At 63.2% G+C, this 20,914-nt stretch overlaps 3 protein-coding genes across 3 annotated transcripts; all 3 read left to right on the top strand.

The window, feature by feature from the left end:
* Nucleotides 1–343: 343 nt before the first annotated feature.
* Nucleotides 344–3,019, top strand: LSCM1_08232 (uncharacterized protein; the record flags this gene model as incomplete). The annotated part of the gene is made up of 1 exon (XM_067325567.1): nucleotides 344–3,019. One exon carries the CDS (start codon nucleotides 344–346, stop codon nucleotides 3,017–3,019), a length of 2,676 nt encoding a protein of 891 aa, XP_067181594.1.
* A 935-nt stretch (nucleotides 3,020–3,954) lies between these two features.
* LSCM1_08231 (uncharacterized protein) lies at nucleotides 3,955–4,674 on the top strand (the record flags this gene model as incomplete). Its single annotated transcript, XM_067325566.1, has 1 exon — nucleotides 3,955–4,674. One exon carries the CDS (start codon nucleotides 3,955–3,957, stop codon nucleotides 4,672–4,674), a length of 720 nt encoding a protein of 239 aa, XP_067181593.1.
* Nucleotides 4,675–6,113: 1,439 nt separating this feature from the next.
* LSCM1_08230 (uncharacterized protein) lies at nucleotides 6,114–20,648 on the top strand (the record flags this gene model as incomplete). Its single annotated transcript, XM_067325565.1, has 1 exon — nucleotides 6,114–20,648. The coding sequence occupies one exon, from the start codon at nucleotides 6,114–6,116 to the stop codon at nucleotides 20,646–20,648; it is 14,535 nt and encodes a 4,844-aa protein (XP_067181592.1).
* Nucleotides 20,649–20,914: the final 266 nt, after the last annotated feature.

The following is a 20,914-nucleotide window of genomic DNA, read 5'->3' as shown; positions in this document are numbered from 1 at the left end:
GCCCCTTCTCTCTTTCGGGGCCCTCTAACGATCTCTCTCCCGCCGTTTCGCCTGCGTCCGTTCCTTTCTCTGATCGCTCTCCCTCCCCCGCCGTATGAGCGCTGACGAGTGCGGTGCTCTCTCTCGCTCGCTCTCTCTTTCTCTCTTTCTTTACCTCTCGCTGGGCGCACAGATAGATCTGCTGCTCGAGAGGTGGCCAAGACGTGAAGCACGTGACGCGACTGCACTGCCTCCCCCCCTTTCCCGTCTCCTGGTAGTCCTTCTGTACCTTGAGGGGGTCCTCGTCGCATCCCCTCCCCCCCGTCGCCACCCTCATTGCCCATACCGGGGGCCTCAGCGGAAGATGGAGTTCCGCTGGGCGGCAGAAGGCAACACCGAGGAGCTGCGGCAGTGGCTGCGCGCGCACCCAGAGCGGGTTGACGTGCCGGCGAAGGGCTCACACATGACGCTGTTGTACACGTGCATCTCAAACAGTAATCGAACGGACTTGGCGTCCCTCCAGGCAGGGTACTCCCGCTATCTTAGCACGGTCCGGATGCTGTGCGAGGAGTATAAAGCAAACGTGTTGGCTCCCAACGGCGGGAGCTACAATACGGCCCTACACCTCGCCGCCACCCTAGGCGCGACCAGCATTGTGCGCTATCTCGTCGAGGTGCTGCGCACACCAATCGACTGCGCCAATGCGTTCGGTGAGCGGCCGGTGCAGTTGGCAGAGCGCCATGGGCACAGCGAGTGCGCCAGCATTTTGGCAGCTGCTGCCGCGGCGGCGGCGGCGTCCATCCAAGGCGAACAACCTGCGGGGCAGCGTACTGTGCCGCTGCGAACGGCGTCATCAGATGGGCTGCAAGGCGGCAGCGCCGGGGCCCTTGCGGGAGAGAATGGACGATTCGTGAACTTGACGGTATCGGATAGTGACGACGGTGAGGAGTCGGTCAGCAACGGCGACGTTGGGGCACCGGCGGTGCGTGCCGCCAACGGACTGCACGGCGAACAGGCTGGCCACCCTACCAGCGCGCCTTCGCCTCCCACGCAGCTCATGCAGCACTGCGACAGCGGCATCAGCACCGCGCTTTCCGTGCCCTCGGTGGGCGGTAGCTCTGCTGGTGCAGTAGCCGGGGCAGCGCAGCCTCCTCTGCGCCACCGCAATCTGAACGGGGCGGGTGCCAGTGGTACGCCTGGTAGCATCACCCCCGGTGCGTTCGTCATGGTCACCCCATCCAACTCCGCCGCTCGTCCAGCGCTGCCGATGCCCGTGCGGCCGCGCCAAGAGTACGACATCTCCAACGCCCGCATCCTCGCCAACCCGGACCTGCAGGGCTTTCGCTTTGCCTACGGCGATGGATTCAGATACATACAGTGCCGTGACCACTACGAGATTCGCGGCATCCTGCCCTACACCTACCGCGGCACAGTGTACTACACCCCCGTCATAATCTCCGTCTACGCGCCTGCCTTGACGACAGACTCGTCAGAGGGCACGGCCAGCGGCATCCTGCCCGTTGGCGGCGGCACGACGGATGCCGCCGCCAACGGCTGCGAGAAGGTGTCCTCGTTTATCGGGCCTGCCAGTGCGAATCTGTCGCAGGCGGCTTCGCCTGCTTCCCACGCAGCGACGAAGATTGACGTGTACTGCCGCTACCGGGTCTGCCTCAACATGCAGAGCCTCAACAACTTCGCCATCAGTCGCAAGGCTGAGTACCTCGACCCGATCAGCGGTGCCATTATTCCCGCACCGGGGGACGACAAGTACCAGACGCTGACCGCGTACATACGCAACGTCGTTGTGCGCAACTTTGAGGCGGTGCCGCCGCTTATTGTGCCAACAAGCAGCTATGCCTTCCCCTTGCGACCCAATGTGAGCCAACTCGGCAGCAGTGGCAGCGCTGACGCTTACCAACACCACCACTCGCACAGCGCACCGGCCTTCATGAAAGACGCACTGCCCAACCGCTCTGCCGCTCACATCCGCTGCGCCGCCATTCTCCGAGACCTCTCGCGGTTTGGCGACGGGCTTGCTCGTTATTTTCCGGAAAAGCACCGCATCGTCGCCTACGTGCCCATCTTTAGCGAGCACAAGGTGGCGGTGCTCGCGATACCGCAGGAGCGTCCTTACGCCACCACCGTTGGACAGAGCCCACCGCCTGCCACTTCAAAGGCGTCCCTGGCGGAGATCCCTGTCCATGTCCAAGGGGGCAAAGCCGATGTGACGCAGCAGGTGGCTGCCAAGGCAGTGGTGGAGCTACAGGTGCGCGTACTTCTGCAGTTTTCCCTGACACGCATCGGCGGCGCTGCAGGCGAGTCCGACGCCGCGAACGGATGCGAGACGGGCATGTACGCTTACCCACCGCGCATCTACCTCGTGGATGCGGCAACCCGCCCATTAGCAGCCCTACTTGACGGCACGAAGCCCTCCACTGCCGCCGTCGCTGGAACACCGCCACCCGCGCCCTCCACGTTGAGCCTCACCGCGCAGTGCTTCGCCGGCATGATCAAGGACAAGGACACGGGAGAGGTGCTGCCAGAGCTCCTTCGCCTCTCGCAGGAGTCGTGGAGTGCTAGCGGGTCGGTGTTCGACATCCTCGTCGAGCTGCAGCGCGCCCTAAGAGGCGTCCTCGAGTCCTTTGCGATGAGCTACGCTGACCGAAAATCCGTCACGTCTCTGGGAAAGTTATCGTCGCCATCTGCGGCCGCCGGCGATCACACAACAGGCACACCTCGAAAAGCGCCTGCTGCACCCTCCGCGCTGGATAGCTTCTTCACAACGCAGACGGCGCAGGCCCAGCCGACCCGCATTGGGGCGAGGGGCCATGGCAGCGACGCCACTCAGAGAAGCAGCGCTGGGTACTGCCTCTTTTGTGTGCAGCCGCTGCAGCCATCCTGCGTCCTACTGCAGCCATGCGGCCACGACGGCATTTGTGGGCTGTGCGTGCAACGGCTGCAGAGTCACTGTAGAGAAGAGGTGTTCTCCTGCCCAGTGTGCCGCGGTGCTGTGCGGAATGTGATGGAGGTATTTTTGTAGCTGTGGCTGATTTGGTGTGACGCGGCGCTCGCCTTTACTTCGAGCCGCCTCCTATACACACCCATGACGCTCACACGAGTGCCAAACATAAGCGCGCGCGCCCTCTTTCTCTCTCTCTACCTCCTCTCTGAGCCCGTTCTCATCGCTGCGTAAGGCTTTATTTTCCGTCTATGTCAGCGTGCGTTGAATGCAGTGTGCTGCTTGTGGGCGGACGTGTGGTCTCACACCTTTGTGCTGCTCGGCCCGCGGCGATACCTAATGGTTGAAAGAAGCTGCTGACCACTCGTGCGTCTCTGGAGGCATGCCATTGAGCGTGTGTGCTTCACCTCACCGCGCTCGTCGCGCTTTCCCCCTGTCTTCATCGTCTCGTGCTGCTTTTTCTCTGACACACGAGAGAGAGACGAACGGCGCAGCGGCCGACCATTGCAGCTACCACTCATCTTGTGTGCTGCGCAGCCTTTCAACGCGCGCTGCGGTCGTCTTCGCTCTTGTCTTTGTTTCTCTTTTTGGTCGCCGATCAGCGCTTTGGGTCGTTGCTCTGTTCCACGCGAACGTCTCGTGCGGTTCGACAGCGAGGGTGACTGCCTCGCTGTCCTTGTGCGTTGAGGGTGGGGATGGGGGCAGTAAACGCATCCCTTCCTTCCTCCACTTCACTGCTCTGCACGTGTGCCGCTGTGCGTGTCTGGGGGGGCCTTACGGAAGGCGCCCGATGAAATAGCTGCCGTGATGGTGCCCCCTCTTCCCCTATGAGTGCTTTTTTTGCCTTTCCTGCATAACCGTCCGTGTCCACTTCCCCCGCCTCATCTGGCGTACGCTCATCTCGTTGCTCCCCCCTCTCTCTATCTCTCTCTTCTCGTTGGTGCCCCACCCGACCCGATTCTTCCGTGAGCGCTCACTGCACACAGCGTCCCTTGCAGTTTTCGTCGGCAGTCACCATGACCTCCGGTCCGAACAGTGCCGCAAACATCTTCGACCCCATCGAGGTCGCGAGAGCGAATCCCTATTTTAAGCGTAACCACATGGGGCAGGTGACCTGCACGCTCTGCGGCATCTACTGCCCCGAGGAGAATAACTTTCTCAAGCATATTGCCGGCAAGACGCACACGCTGCAGCTGGAAAGGCGCCAACAGAAAGAGCTGCGCCATCTTCGACTGCAGGAAGAGGAGCGACTAAACGCTGAAGCAGAGGAGCGCGCGCGCAAAGAAGAGGCTCTGCTTGCGCTGAGCGGCGGGCAGGTAAGCAGCAGCGGTGACGTTGCAGGCGGTGCTGGCGCGTCTAGCGCTGCTGCTGCTGCTAATGCCCGCTTCGGTACCCCGCTGTACTCCTTCCGAACGGAGCACGACGAAGTGCTGTATCGAACCAAGGTCTGGGTCGAGGTCATGTTCACGCAGGCCGAGGAGGGCACGCGCCCGCTGCACCGTTGGCTGTCTGCACGCGAGCAGCACGTCGAGAAGCCGGCTGATGATTACTTCGTCTATCTCTTGTTTGCGTGCGAGGGGTACGCTACGATCGCCTTGAAGTTTCCTGCCAAGGCGAATCGCTCACAGCCGCGAGACGTGCTGGAGGAGGCAGACGGCAGCACGTCGGAGGCGCACTGGTGCTCGTGGGACCCTTTGCGAAAAGTTTACTCCCTTTTTTTTGTACTCAGTCGTTAGCGCATGCAGCTTCACCTATTTGAAGAATTGTGCAGTACGTACTCGTACTTGCCATGACCGCAGGGCGGCGACACCCCGACCTGCTTCTGTTGTTGGAAGGCGAGGACTGTTGGGACTGCGCCCCGCACGGCCGCACCTGCTCCTCTTTCTGCGCCTCTCGCAGCTGACCCACAGCGAAGTCGCTCCACATCTCTCTGCACCGCGATGACCCGGAGGAGCAGGACACTTGCCACGGTCGATGACGCTAGAGGAAGGCTGCGTTTCTTCGCTGCTAGTCGCTCCCTCCCACCCCTCTCTCCCGCTTTCTCCCGTCCTCTGGAGAGAGGGAGGGAGACCGAATCGGCGAGTGCGTGAGCATGGGCCGTAGACAAGCTCGCGCGCTGTCGAAGAAACTGCTGTCGAAGCGGTGGCCGGTGGCCGAGATGGGCTGCCGCTACTGAGGCTCCATCGCTTTTGTGTTGAAGTACTTTTTCTAAGTACCGATGTTGGTGACGCGCGGTCGAGGAGCGGAGAGGGGGTAGGGGCGGGAGCCGACTTCGTTCCACGCGCGTAGCACACGTTTCCTTTTTTGAAGTCGCGTTGAAGTTCATGGGAAAGGGACCGCAGCCACAGCGAAAGCTTCTGTGAGGAAACTCGGGGGGGAGCTGATATGTACTCGTCGACTCACACAGCAGTGCCCGTGGGTGTGAGGCCATCTGCTGGATGGGTGTGGCGTGAGGGCTTTGGGACTGCCCCCCCGCCCCCCAAGTGCCCCGCTTGGCGTTCTTTGGAGGGGGTGGGGAGGCGCGCGCCTTGTCAACGTGCAGCAGAGCCCTCTGATGGATGCCTCTCTCATTCCACTTCCGTTACCCTCTTCCCCCTTCCTCCCCCTTCCCCCCCCGCCGCTCACCACTCACGTACGCTGACAGCTATCTCGTCAGTCGCTGCTGAGAGCGCGGCCAACGATCAGAGGGCGGAAGCGAAGCGCGAAGGCAAACATCTGGTGAAGAAGGCAGAGACATCAACGGGTGCAGAGCGACGGGAGAACACCCACGCCTAGCGCATGCACAGGAGTGCGCGACAGCACAGCGGTAACAGAAACGCAGAGAGCATACATATTCGCCGTGTCCGTCGGCGCGGCCCCTCTCCGCTCCCCACACTGTCTCTGTCCCGGTGTCTGTCTGTCAGTCTGTCTGCCTCCGGCGCACTTGCTAATACCGTCTTCGCGTCTCTGTCCTTCCGCTTTGCTAAAAGGGGCGTGCTGTGTGTACCACAGATCACGTGGCGCGTACGCGCCGGCTTCCGCTAGCGGAGCGGCGCACAGGCGTGCGTGAACGCGGCAGCGCCCACCGGCTGGGCCAACGCGCAGGGGCTGATGCTTTCTCGCCCCCATCTCCTCCCCTCTCGTGGCCCCACCCCACCCCACCCCTCCCCGGCCCGGCAGCTCCGCTCCTGCGACGATGGAGTCATTCATCGCGAACGTGGATGAGGCGCGTATGAAGGCAAAGCTGAACAAAATCATGGCAGATGTGAACGCCGTCACGTCCGACTCGGCCGCGGCGGTCTCGGCGAAAGGCACAGAGGAGTTGGGCCAGTGCATTCTTGAACTTTCAAACCTCTTCCTGTCTGTCGCGGAGCAGCACGGCACGACCCCACACGCCGTTCTCGGGCAGCACGTAGTCGCGAACGTGCTCATCTTCGTGCTGGAGCGCATTGTCAAGCCGAATCTCATGAACTACTGCCGCGTGGCGGAGAAGCACGCCGCGAGCGCCATGACCGATTGCGCGGAAACGATCACGACGACGCGCTCTCGGGCGGGCCCAGTTGGATCCAGAGCCACCGTGGTGGCCACCAGACGTCGTGACGCGCTGGAGGCGCGACGGCGGCGCCTGCGCGGTGACATTATTCGCCCCTTCTCACAGCTCTTCCAGAGCCTGCACGCCTCTCTCGCCGAGGAAAGCGAGCCGCTAATGTCGTGGTCTGCGGAGGCGCGCGGCAGTGTCTTGGGCGGTACGAGGAGAAGCGCAGCTGTGCATGTCGATGGAATGCACAATGAGCTTCTGGCACGTGTACCGGCCGGCGATGTGTCACCCGCATTCTTTTCTACGCCAGACGAGTCTTGCAGGGCAGAGCAGCGCTTCGGCGAATGCGGAGGCCCAGGCAATCTGTGGAGGGGCGCCAGCAGCGCCCACGACGACGGCATGCGGATGCACGGCGCGAGTAACGCGGTGAGTCAAGCGCCGCTGCTATGGAAGAACGCTTCCCCACTTAACATACTGTGCAATCACATTATCGAGGTGCTGGAGAGTCAGTGGCTTGTCGCTGTTGTCGGCGCTGACTACGCGGCGCTTCTCATCGAAGTGCTTCGGTGGTCTGGGTACGCCCGTCTGATCACGCCGACGTACTTGGTGCGGCTCTCTCAGTGCCTCGTCACCTTGATTCAGCGCGTGCCCATCGTCGATGACGCCAAGACGGAGGTGTTCACCGTAGCCCCGAATCTTGTGACTCAGGAGGTGGCTGGCGGGCGAATCTGGATAGCCACTCCATGCGCGAGCGACGCGTGCTTGTACGCACAGGTACTCATGCGAGTCTGTGCCCTTCCGCAGATGACCATCGCCTACCCGCCATCGGCGCCCACGGCGACGGATGCTGGCAGGCACGGCGGCGACGGTGCCTCAGCGGCACTGGCGTTCGTGCAGCGCGTGATGGCGGTGGTGAGGGAGCGGCATCGGGCCCCAACGCCGGACCTGCGGCTTGAAGCCTACTGTATCGCTGCACTTCGGCAGCTTTGCTATCGGTTCCGCTACGACCACCCCATCGCCGCTCGCGCGCCAGTTGAGGTGGTGAGACTCTTGTGTGACTTTTTTTTTCTTCCGCATCACACGCCCCGCCACGATGTGTGGCGGCTGGAGACGATGCACTTCTTGACGGTGGTGCTCTCTGTCGCTTTCGCTGACGTTTTAGGCGAGGAGCTGTGGCAGGACATACACGCGCACAGCCGCTACTTCGTGGCGGCTGCGGTATCGCCAGGCACACGCGACACGCCATGCGAAACGGGGAGCAGCGGAGGAGTGGGCGTGGTGGATCGGAGCGAAACAGCGAACGCGGGAGCGGTGCCAGGCTTGCTGATGCAGCGGGGCTGGAGGCACCTCCTTGCTCTCCTCCATCAGTCTGTCCTGCCGACGATGCTGCGCATCTTCACACAACAGCGGCACGAGTACAGTTTCACTTCTCGCCGAGAGCTCTTCAGCTTCCCATGCGCGCCGCTGCAGGAGGTGTTTGACTTTGGGGCCGTCGTGTTGTACGTGTCATCCATCACACACAGCGCCTACTCCCGGTGGAGGGCTGCACAGGAGGATCGCCGTTGCGGCGGAGGTGCCACACGCTGCGAAACGGTGGCCGATGGCGGAAACGAGGAGGCGGAGGACGACACAGACGAAGCGCGGGTGCGGCTTCACGGGGCCGGAATCGAGGGAAGGAGAGCGTGCAAGCGACCGCGAGGCATGGAGGCAGACCACGGCAGCGCGGCGGAGGGAGTGGTGGGGGACACGGTGGCGGATACACCACACGCCGCGCCGACTCCGCTGCCGGAAACCGTCCACCCGACGCAAATCTTCGCTAATGTGCTGCAAGAAGAGTTTTTCATGCCAGCCGGGCCGCCGGAATGCGTCGCCGCCACTGCCACTGCCGCCGCTGCTGCTGCTGCTGGCCACGGTGGAAAGCCGACGCCTGCGCACTCGGCAGCCGCGGTGACTCGACGGCGAGCCGGAGATGCCCCTTTGGTCCTCCGTATCGGCACCGCGAACATCCGCACGAGCAGCGCCGCCGTGCAGGACGTTGTGTCTGACACGGCTCTTTTTATTTTGCATCTAATTGCACAGCCCTGCGCGATGCTGCGGGTGCCGGAGAGCGTCGCCGATTGCCTCATCGAGGACGTGCTTCTTCCGTTGTGCGGCCACTTTGGGCGCCGACTGGGCCAACTGCTCCTCGCGGCCATGAAGGCAGTGCTTCCGCGCTGTAGTCTAGTGACCCAGCGTGCTGCTTTTGCGGTGGTCGTGCAGCGCTGCTTGCCGACGATGACGCCGGCGGCAGCGCAGTGGGCAAGCCGCCTGGGCAGCAGCAGCAGTTGCAGTGCCAACGTTTTTTGCAGCAATGAGGAGGACGTGCTAGCTCCGTCAGAGCCGGTCTATCACGTGCTGGTCACCTTGCTAGAACAGAGGCTGCATCGCCGACACGAGCTGAATTTTTCGAAGGTCGCTTTGGGTGACTCTTCACGGGCCCGAAGATGTGCAGACGCCCCTGGCAGCGCGGGGCCGGGGGCGCTCTCGAAAGGCTCACCGAGCGATCCACTTTTTTCGTGGTATCTTCACCACCGCAATCTCATTGAGCGTGTGGTCGCGCGGCTGCATGCGTGGGAGCAGGGCATGCGCCGCATGTGCGAGAGTGCGGGTGCGACTGCATCATTCACTGGCGTGGCTTCAGAGGCCACGCGGCTGAACACCGGATCGGGCCCTGAGAAGCGCTCGCACGCGATGTGTGGGGACCACAATGCGCATCTGTTGCTGCTCCCCCCCTCGCTAGTGCTGCTGCTTACCCGCTTCGCGGCGTTGCTGCAGCACTGGCAGCTGTGGCAGATGACCTCACCCCCCTCGAGCTCCGTGCCAGGGGTTCTTGGGACGATGGAGGGTGAGCCGCAGCAGCGCCACCCACGGGACTGCACTGACGCTTGGGGTCTCGTTGACGAAGTTTCAGGGGACATCGGCCTCACCTTCATGTGCCATGCCGCTGCCAATGCGACGTTGTTTTTCGAGTCTGTGCCGGTCATTGCACGTGCACCGGACGGCACCAGCGCTAGGAATGATGTCGGTGGTGATGGCGTGCGCGTTGTCAGGCAGGCAAGTGAGATCGACGGAGATGCGGCAGCGTTCTTTGCTGCTCCCCAGTTTACAAACTGGCTCGACTTGGCTGACTCCTACGCGTGCGCCGCCCTGCGCATGTGTCTTGCACGTCAGCAGGTGACGAAGCAGGCAGAGATGGTGACCTCAATGCGGCCCGACCGATGGGCAGCACTGAACAGTGTCTCTTCCCCCTCCACTTCATCAGAGAACCTTACCCCTCCGCTGCGAGGGCCCCTTCGGCACGAGGTAAGCGGGTATGTCGAACGAATGTGCGCGCTGCTCGATGCGGCGGTAACGTCACAAGTGCCGGCAGCGCTGAGCGACACAGCCGACGCGCACTGGACGCTTAGGCAGTCCGTTCGAATAGCTAACGGTCTCGCTGATGAGCACAGCGGAAGTTTTTCGGTGGCGCAGATGGGCGAGGATGTGAGAGCAGAGGAGGACGCGAACAGACTGGACACAACTGCGTCACCACTCCAGATGGCGACGGCTCACCGAGCAGCGTCAGGAACGTTCCAGATGCTGCTGACGTCGAGCGTACAGACCTCGGTCAGGTGGCTGATTAAGCGTGCCCAGCTGCGGTGCACACTAGAAGCGCCCTCTTCTGATGTGGCAGCGCGGCATGAAGGCAGCAGCCGAGGGGGCGACCGTCCAGCAGATGTTTACGCTGCAGTGCGGCTAAGGGCAGAAGCGTCAGCAGTGGCGCTCCCGTTGAGCGTGCAGTGCGTTCAGTTTCTGCATCTGCTGCTACGGTGGCGACGCGCCGCACTCTGGTCACCACCTGAGGAAAGGGGATTCGCGCGGAGCCATTCGGATGCAGGTGGCGAAGGCTACGCCGCCACGCGAGTTGCGGCGGCTACGTCGCTTGTGAGCTCCGTAGTGGACGGCCCACGGGCTACCGCGGTGGGCGAAGGCGCTGCGACCTTTGCCGTGGCCGGTGAAAGTGTCACTGCTGACCTCGAAGTGGACGAAAAGACATCCGCCAGTCACGCGGATGTAAGTTTGCTGCGCTCCTCTCCCGACCTCTTCGCTGCTCCACTTCCTATGCTCGATCGCTTCTCTGCTGCAGGCGGTGGCCGCCTCTACTACATGGTGCTCTGGCTGTGCCATCACATCACGGTGGAAGTCGAGCGCAGACACCCTGTCGGCGCATTCTTGCCGCTTTGGGCGGCCCTGCGCCTCCTCTTTCGTGATGTCGGCACGGTCCTACTTGACGCCGCCTTCGTCTGTCTCGATCCGCGGCAAACGATCGTACGTTTCACCGCTGCGGTGAGCGCGCGGATCTTCGAAGATGGTGTACAGGGGCTCAGCCGATGGCGTCCCTCTAACCCCACTTCTCGGGAGCTGACGCACATTATGGCAGAGGCCCTGCACTTGTCGGTAGACACATTGCGCGCGGTGCTGTGGGCCTCCTCGCGCACAGGCGCCAGCGCCTACGCAGTAGAACCGCTGATAGACACCCCTGCCATCCGCCGCACCGTGCTGACCATGCTGCAGGAACAGGCCCTTCTCGAGGCTAGTCCGGATGAGGGCGCGACGAGGGGCGCTGCCAAAAGCGGTGACAGCGGTGACGCACGGGCCCAGGAGGACGTTCTCCTGCCCAGCCGCCACCGACTTCTCGACAACTTACCTTTTCTGCCGACGATACTGCGATCACTTCCGGCTCTGCTGGGCCTCCTGGCACTCATCGGCTGCTTGCCGCCCCCGCATGTAGATGCATCCGCCGTCGCCGCTGCGGATGTGCGTTGCTGTCGCGCAGTAGTGCAAGTTTTGCAGGTGCTTTTTGTGCGCTACCGCTACCAGCTGGGGCCAGGTCTCTGCAGCGGCCTCCTTTGCGGCTCCGTCGCTGACATCAAGCAGCTGCACCTCTGCCGACATCTGGCAGCCCAGCAGGGCGGCGCGCAGCGAGCCTGGCAGGAAGGCTGTAATGCCGCGGCGTTCCTCTTCACACACGTGGGGCGTCTGCTGGAGATGTGGACCACTCAGCTGACGGACCCCACCCGAGCGGACATGCCAGTCTGCACCCCTGCTTGGCAGTGCGCGCTTCTCCAGGCGACCTTCACGGTGCTACCGCGCTGCGAGCCAGCCGTAGCCGAAGTGCTTGGTCGCTTTTCGTTTGAGTTCCTCTCGGAGAAGACGCCGTATGAGGTGCGTCGGCATGCGGCACTTCAGGTGGGTACGCTGTTCCGCACCTTCTCGGCCCGACGATCACAGGTGTTCCACACTCTTCTCTCCAAGGCGCGCGAAGGTGCGCTTTCCTCCACCAAAACGATCTGCTCAACGAGTCTGCTGGCGCTGTCGGAAGCGGCGCGGGCGGCACCAGCGCTTCTGGTAGACGCACTGTACACACTGCTCGAGTGCTGGGCGACGAGCGGCTTCACGCACCATCGACTTGTGGTGGAATGCCTCCAGCAGATGTCGGCGTGGGCGTTGGAGGACGCGGCTTTGGTGGTGTCTACGGTGAGCAGTGCACCTCTGCCACGCTCGCTGCCCTACACGCAGCTGTGCCGCATGCATGTGCGACCTCTTCTCTTCATGTGGCTCTGCGAGTACCGTCACCCGCAGGCAGCGCTGCCGGTGGAATGCTTCGGCTACACAACGCAGGCTGACTTTATCGAGCATCACCTTTCCGTGCTGTCCCCGCTAGCGCTGCTGCTCATGACCGAGTCGACGGAGGCGCGCTGGTCCCTCTTCACCACGAGCAGCGACGGGCGCCGATCTGTCGGTGCCAATGCCGAGGGGAACCTCTACGCGCAAGTAGTCTCCACCTACGCAGATGCACTGGAGAAAAGGTTCACGGAGGAGAGCAAAGGCGCGCGAGAGGGGCCAAAGGCAGCGCGGCGACGCCGTCGCCTGTCTCCGCCCGACGGCGATGGGGCGGCTCAGCAAGGGGAGGCTGCAGAAGTTGAATCACCGATCGAGACCGCTATCGTGCCTGACGCGGGAGCTCTTCGTCGCCTCGCTCCTCTGTGCATGCTGCTGACCTACTTCCCGGAAACCGTCACACAGCTCCTTGTTCTCGCGTCTCACGTGCCGACGTCGCCTTTCCCTGGCGACGCTGCGGGCCCCGCCCATCTTGGAGAGGTGGGGGACGCCCGTGAGCACGCTGCGTGGGCCTCAGTGGGGCAGCGGTGCTTATACTGGCTGGAGGCGCAGTTCAATACAGCGGAGGCGACATTGGTGGCCCAAAGCGTTGGCCTGGTCCTAACAAGCTGCCGGAACACGGACAGAGAGTTAGTACAGCCAGGGTGCAGCACAGAAGCGGCTCGCGTGGCTCTCTGTGACCCCACAAAGGCATCGAGCGCAGCGGAAGTGCTCTTCCACTACCTGCAGCACCGCAGCGTGTGGCAGCACAGCCGACCGCTGTTCGACGTGGTGCTTGCCGCACAGGCGGACACTGTGATGCAGTCCTTGATGCATCTTCACCGCGCCCCCACTGAGCCGGAGACACTTGTCTACGGAACACCTGAGCAGCTGCAGTGTGCTCTCTCCTGGGTGGCCGGGAAGATCACTTCGGTGCCGCTACCCTTGCCCTTGCCGGATGGGCACGAAGCAACGCTGCGACAAACGAGCCCCAAAGGAGTCTATGGGGCAGCACGGGCTGAAGAGGAGACAACCCAAGGGCCGAGTGCTGGTCGGGCTTGGAGCAGCCCAGCAGCTTGGGAGGCCTACTTCCTTGCCCTACTTGCGCCCTCCGCAGTAGCGCCAGGTGGCGCGCTCCACCCTCTAACGACCGACGAACCGTGCACCGGGCAATGGGCTGCGACTGCTGCCCTAACTGAAGACAGCACGACATGTTTTTTGTTGCAGGGCAACTGCACGTACCTCTACGCGCTCCTCCACGCTGCGTACCGCAGCAGTGCAGCCCCATCGTCTCTGGAGCTGCAGTTCCGCGCACCTCAGCAGCTGTCATTGCTGGCACACATCTGCACTCGCTGGTGCTCCGCTCGTGTTCTTGCAGAGCCGCGCGCACTTCGACTGGTGCTGACACATCTCCTTCATTGGCTGCGTCGCTCCCCCTCAGCGGCGGTACATCGACTTGTCTGCGACGCGCTACTACACGTCTGGCAGGTGGGCGGAGCCGGCGCCGGTAGCGCTCGACGCCGGGAACAAAAGGGAGCTGCTCCAGCCGCTGAGCTTCGCCAGTGCCGACGCATACTAGTGCGCAGCCTGACGCCGTTGATGGCAGTGTCGCCGCTGGTTGCCTCAGCCTGGGCGGCGCTATGCCGCAGCGACCCGAATCTGAAGCGGCTGGACTGGCCGCAACGGGCTCTTGCCTATCGTGTCGACATGGAGAGCGGACAGCCGGCTAGAGTAGCCCGCGAAGCACCTGCCGGAGCTCAGGGACGAGCGCCTGCGCGTGACATCGCCGACGTGGACGAGCTCATGAGCGAGAAGGGGGAAGCGAAGGACAAAGAAGCGGCGCGCAAAGAAACGCTGGGGGAGTCGGTCAGTGACAGCGCTCCTGAAGCTGAAGCCTACCCCGACGACGGTGCCCATCAGCTCGACGGAGAGGAGTGGACATGGGCTATGTACGAGGCACATCGACCCGCGTGTTTGGCACCGCTCTCAAGCAAGTGTGCACGTGAACGGCTCTCCGGACTTCGACGACTTCTTCGATACGTCTTGGGGCACGCCGATGAGGACAGCGAGGAGGAGCGTGAGGGTCTCCCCGACACCGCGGTGGGGCAGGAAAGCGACGCCGACGTGGACAGGCTTGTGCTACCAGAGAGCTGTGCTGTTTCCGTGGAGGCTAGCGTCGAGGGCACGAGCACTGCGGCTCTTCCCCCTGCACCGCTGCTTCGGGATGTCACCGCGGCTGTGGACTCGGCTCAGGCGCTGCTTGTGCGCTGCTTTCAGGTCGCTGCGGTTTGCCGCCGCGACGGCCACGCACGATTGGCGACCGCAGATCGCACGGCGCATTTTTGCGCTGGTGGGGGAATGCGCAGACCGTTGCTGCCGGCGGAGTCGTCGGCGCTGTCGGTGCGCGCTGTACTGCTGGACACGATTCAGCACCTCTACCACCTTTGCCATCAAAGCACGGCGCCCACCCCAGCTGAGGATGCCGGTGCACCGTACCGGCTCGGCCCTCTTTCCCCGGTGCGTTGGGGCGGAGAGGACGCGGGCGCTGCCCATCCAGCAGACCTGCTTATGCGCGCTGCGGACGCGGCAGATGAACAGCTTCTCGCTGCCTTTCGACTTCTTCGCGCGCTTTCGCTGTGCGTTCTGTTGGGCGGAGAGGCGGTCATACTGCCACACTACGCAGTGACCGTGTCGAGGTCTCCATCGGCAGGGGGCTCTAGAGCAGGATGGCGGCATCATGAAGACCAGTTTGGTGGCTCCTCGGCCCTCGCGCTTCCAGCAGCAAGCGAGTCGGCAATAGGGGAAGGCGACTCCTCCAGCGGCGGAACTGCGGAGGACATCGTTGCGGAAGCGCTCGCGCATGCCTACTCGCATCAGCTGGGCACGCTGGAGCAACTCATCTGGTGCCTTGATGCAGACGCCTCGGAGTTGGGTATGTGTGCACTACGTATTTGGGTCTTGTGCATCGCAGCGAGCCTAAAGAAGACGAGTGCAGCTGGGCTGACGAGGCTGACAGAGATGAGGTCTAGCTTTGACGAGGCACTTGCACAGCTCATGGTAGGCACGTGGCTACGGCGCCTGATAGTGCCATCCACGGGCACTGGGGCCCCTGTCGGAGCGGATGCCGATGAGCAGATGGAGTCTGCGAACGTGCGCCTTTGCCGCTTCTTCGATCGGCGACTCGCCTGGGTGACCCGCAGTGGCAGCTGCGCTTCACCAATGCGTCGTGAAGACAGCGGGTGTGAGGTGGTAGGCGGTGCTGCGGACGCTCATCTTCGCAGCCCATCTGTGTGGGCGCCATTACGACAGTGCCCACCGAACCAGCGCGCGTTTCTCTGCCGCTTTGTTCTCGCTGGTGCCAATACCTATGGTCTCCTGAAGAGGAGTGTGCTGTGGGCTGCGCTAGTGCCTCTGCTGATGGCAGAGCTGCGGACTGTGGAGGGTCCCACCGAGACGCTGATGGAGACAGCTGTATCAACTGACTGGAGCATGGGTAGCACGCGTGCGTCATGCCACATCAATGTGTGTGTCGCAGAGCAGATGCTCCTTCCACTTTTACTGCATGCGCTGTGCTCGCGCGAGAGCGAAGGGCAGCGCGCAATGCGACAAGAATGGAGTGGGCTACTGGATCGGTACGTGTTTCAGCAGGCGGAGCGCTGCGCGCACACGGCGCGTGTGTTTCTGCACCTTCTTGGGCAGTGCCATGCGGTGCTGCTTCGCGCCACGCGGCAGCGCGGTCTTAAAGGAGGTGCCACCGCGTTCGTTGGCCGCGCCAAAGCGCTGCTCTCTTCCTCTGCCGCCACGACCTCGAGCGGTGTCGCATGGGCCGGGGCGGTCTTCTTGCCCTCGATCCTCGGCTCTGTGCCGTCCTTGCAGGACATGAAAGAGTGCTACTGGCTCAGCGACATTCCCGCGATGCACCTTGCCCGCGCCGCCGTGCAGGTGGGCGAGCCGCACTTCGCCCTCCTCTTTGGCCAACTCAGCGGTGAGTCACTTTACGGGCCCCGCACAGGCGCAGCGGCGCTCTGTGCAGAGGCGGAGACGACGCGGTCGGCTGTGCTGCTTCGTGAGGGCGTGAGTGCCTCTGAGGCGACGCTGGCGGTATCGAGCGCGCCCTTCTCCGTGCTGTTTCCATTCACGAAGCCCACAGACTACCCGGCCACTACAGCCACGGCGCACGCAGGCGGCTCTGGCGCCACGCGCTGTGGCGGTCGTACACGCGAGCGCCACGACGCCGTACGGCAGCAAACATGGTCCTTTGCGGAGGGCATATTTGACTTGTACGAGCTGGTGCAGGAGCAGCTGGAGCTGGATGATGTCGTAGGGGTGTCGCCCATGACGCGGCTGCAGTCCTTCACGCACCCTCGATGGCGCTGCCGCGCCGTCGAATGCTATTCGGTAGCCGGCAGTAGCCGTGCCCCTTTTACCAGCCGCCTCGGCGTGGCACATGGCCGCTCCAGTGGCAACGTCATCCGCCGCGTTGCGCGTTACCGCGAAAGCGTGGCGACTGCCGAGGCGACAATGTTCACTGGGGCCTGCGACGGTCTATCTTCCGCATCTTCTGCGGCTGCTGCCTGGCTGGACAAGCTGCGCTTATTGGAGGAGAGTGAGGCCTACCGCGCCAATGACCAGCCTTGCGGGGGAGACGACTTGCGCGCTGATACGGGGGCTGGCGGCGGGCTCACTCGTGCCGACGTTGGGGCTCGAGAGCACAGCGGGACGATCATGGGTGAGCTTGAAGGACGGACGCCTGACCCCTGGGCCGCCCACCTGCAGCGTGCAGCGCTACTTCTCCGGCACGGTTTCCCCTCCACAGCGCTGGACGTTTTACTTAATCTGAATCCGGTCGACCGGCAGGGGGAAGCCGCCGTGCGGTGCCGCATCGGCCGCAGCGTCGGGGAGCACGGTGCGACGGGCGACTGTGCGAGTGACTTCAGTGGCCCAGAGAGGGCGGCCGTCAGCGGAGCGACAGTGCAAGAAGCCGGCGTGCGCCTTGCAGACGCGGCTTGTGGGGCAATGGGCGATGCTGCGGCCAAAACTGTCGCGTTGCCGTCGTGGACACCCGCTCACGAGGAATCACTTCGGGCGTTGCTCGCGGAGGCTGCCTGGGAGTGTGGGCGGTGGTCATGTTGCGGCGGAGCTGCGGCCGACCGTTCATCCGAGTGCGTGCCCCGTGTAGTGCTAAATCGCCTCTCCCTACAGGGCAACACGGCGGCGCCCCAATGCCGGTCAGTGCCACTGATGCGGGCGTCGACGGGCTCCTTTCATGAGCATCTCCTCTACGCCTTCACTGCGCTTACCAGTGGGCAGCCGCTATTGAGTATACAACACGTGCGCCGTGCCGAGTGTGCTCTTTTGCAGCAGCTCTCCCCCATCAGTTTTGTGGCCAACGTCATGGCGGCAGAGGCGCTTAATGAAGTACGCGACTGCGCGGCGCGCTTCATAGCAGCCGAGCCAAGCTCGAGCACAAGGAGTGCGGGGACGTCGTTACACGGCCTCGGTGCCGCGCCGCAGCGGAAGCGAGGCAGCCGAGTAGTCGAGCTGCCTGCGTGGCTTCGGAGCTTGTCTAGCAACTCGGCAGCGCCAGGGTCAAGTATGAGCGCTACTGCGCGGCTGCCGTCTACTGTCGACTACACTTCCAGAAAGCTGCTTGACTCTGTACGCCACGCACTGTGCCAGGTATACGGCGATGACGAAGGCTGGTACCGATTCGTGCTTCGGGCGACAGAGCAGGCGCTGCTAAACCACGACGCGGCCGCGGCGCACCGGTGGCTGAGGGACTGGGAGCAGCAGCATTCAGAAGCCGCGGATGGCGAAGGTGGGCAAGAGTTCCCAGCCTCAGCGACCAAAGACTCCGCTACGGCGGAGTCACGGGTCTGCCAGCGTCACACAGACCGTATCCTCCGTGCGGCACAGGTTGCCTACGGCCTCGGCAGGTGGCAGGAAGCCCTCGCGCTCCTTCAGCCAAGATCAGCGGCGCCGCGTGGGGAGGCGCACGACGCGCAGGGAAATGCCGCTTTATCGCGAACGGCATCATGGCGTGCACCACAGGAGCCGCGTGTGGTGCAGCAGCTGATGGTGTGGCACGGGGAGCTCCGATTGCTGCCGCCGTCGCAGCTGGTACGTGATCCGTTTCTCTCTCGCGCAGCGGCGTCTGACAGCAGTGGCGGCTGCAGCTTTCTGCTGGCGCGTCTGTGCCATACCCTCGCCGACGATATCGCCGCCCGACTGACGAGCCACGAGCATCAGCAGTTGTGCGAGAGCGTGGAGGAGTCGAAGCGACTCAAAGCGGAACTTGAGGCGCAACTAGAGGCAGCGGCGCAGCCGAGTACGGGGCAGGCAGCCCCTCGAACCGCGGCGAAGGGGGCGCTGTGCGCCCCGTCGAGCACTACTGGCGTGGGCCCTCTTAACGCCGTGTCTGGTCGGGCCGCCGTTGGTGGCGCGGCCGTGGGAACGGCTTCTGGGGCCGTTGCGCCGGCAGTCCTCAGCGAGGAGCAGCTGCGCGTCGTACGGCGGCGCATTCGCGAGCTCAGCGGCGACATCAAACGCCTGGAAGACGAGTGGCAGAGAGAAAAGTCAAATTTCGGTCTATACCGCCGCAGTGCTCTCAACGCCTACTCGCGATTTCTGCAGTTTCACCAGTCAGCGCAGCGCTGTGCGACGCGAGGTGTCGCCGGACTCACTGATCGAGGCGTGTCTGCTCTGCCAGAGGTGAGGTGCCTGCCTGTGGACCACGAAGAAGACGTGGTGCATGCTGTTTTTGGGTTTGTGGAGCTCTGGGTGAATGTGGCGGACATGGATCAGGGCGGCAGTGAGGTGCTGAGCAAGGTGCTCGACAAGGCCGTGGAGCGGATCCCGACAGCCGTTTTTGTGCCGCTGGCGGGGCAATTGACGGCGCAGTTGGGATGCCAGCACGAAGGAAAGCGGCTGGCATTCCTTGTGGCGCGGCTCGCGCGCGATTACCCGATGCACGTTGTGTGGCCGTTACTGGCCCTCTACCATGGCCACACGTTCGCCAAATCGCAGGATGTGAACACGCTACACAACGTCGACGAGGATAAGATAGCGGCAGCGCGCCAGCTCCTCGGTGGGCTGATCTCCGCCAAGGGCACCGGCAGTGCTTCCAGCCGTACTAGCGACAGCGCGTTCACCGCTGCGCTGTTGTCGACCCAGATTCAGCACGCGCAGCTGCTGAGCTCGGCGTACCTGGAGCTCGCCTTTGATCGCCGGGCTGCCATGGCGCAGACAGGCAGGCGCCACGCGATTTCCAGTGACTTCGTGCTGATCCGAGACGCGTGTAACCTGGCGATTCCCCCGCCGAGCTCGGTAGACCCCGCCGTCGCACAAGCCGCTGCTGGAGGGGTCGCTCTCGCGGTGCCGCATGTGATGCGGTATCGCAACTACTTCACAACGCCCGGTGGGGTGAACGTGCCAAAGGTGCTGCAGTGCGAGCTGAGTGACGGCACCGTCGTGCGGCAGCTGCTAAAGGCCGGCGACGACATGAGACAGGACGCGCTCATCGAGCAGGTCTTTGCCACTGCCAATCGTCTCTTTCGTCGACGATCAGCGACGCGGCCGCTGCGAATACGAACCTTTGCGATTGTGCCGCTGGCCCCAACAGCCGGCATTCTGCAGTGGGTCGAGCACACCACCCCGCTTGGCGAGTACCTGACGGGCCATTACACCGGGAGAGAGGAGCTGCCCGGCGCTCATGAGCGGTACTTCCCCGGTGAGCCAACGACACGTGAGTGCCGAATGCAGTTGCAGAACGCGCCGCAGAGCAGCAAGTGTCAGGTGCTGCTGAGCCTATATGAGCAGTTCACACCCGCCCTCCACTACTTTTTCTTGGAGCAGTTCACGTCTGCCTCAGTGTGGGTGGATCGTCAACAGACCTTTACACGGAGCGTTGCGACGTCCAGTATTGTCGGCTATATCGTCGGGCTGGGTGATCGGCACATCAACAACATACTGCTGCACATGGAAACGGCGGAGGTGGTGCACATCGATCTCGGCATTGCCTTCGATCAGAATAAGCTGCTTCCTGTACCGGAGCTTGTCCCTTTTCGACTCACGCGCAACATTATCGATGGGCTCGGTGTGCGTGGTACGGAAGGTGGCCTGTGCCCCTGCGCGGAGGCGGCCATGCATCTACTGCGCGACAAGCGTGACCTGATCCGCACGATTTTGAGCTCCATCATGCACGATCCTTTGGCCCGGTGGGCCATCGGCTCGCCAACGCACACGACTCACATGATGAGCGACGGCGGTAACGTCAACGGCGGCGGCCTTGGTAACGCGGCGCACCATAATAGCACACGGCAGCCCGCGCCTGCGCGTAGGCAGGGAAGCAGCGCGGATGCAGCCCGCACGCTTGCCCGCATCGACGCGAAGCTGAGGGGCTACGATGGCGGTGACGTGCTGAGCGTCCCAACGCATGTGCGTAAGCTGGTGGAGGAGGCGCAGCGAGTGGAAAGTTTGGCAGTGATGTTTCCAGGGTGGTCCCAGTGGGTGTAGTACGCGGCGGACAGTGAGCAGAAACAAGAAGCAACAGGGCCACGTCATCCGTCCACACGGCACGCCTCCCCGCCTGCCCCCATGCCCTTCTGTGAGATTTCTTTGCAGCCGCCGCACCTTTGTCGATTTGTGGTGGCGGAGCGCTCGAGGAGCGGATATAAAAGTTAGAAAAAGTACACACATATATATATATATATCTGTGACTGCTCTTGAGAGCGCTGCGTTCCACCCAATGGGCTGCGCGCCGTCTGCGTGTAGGGGAGCAG

The sequence above is a fragment of the Leishmania martiniquensis genome, chromosome 2 (assembly GCF_017916325.1).
Source record: "Leishmania martiniquensis isolate LSCM1 chromosome 2, whole genome shotgun sequence".
Lineage (NCBI taxonomy): Eukaryota > Euglenozoa > Kinetoplastea > Trypanosomatida > Trypanosomatidae > Leishmania > Leishmania martiniquensis.
The sequence above is the reverse complement of the archived record's forward strand: the minus strand, read 5'-3'. Positions and strand labels throughout refer to the sequence as shown.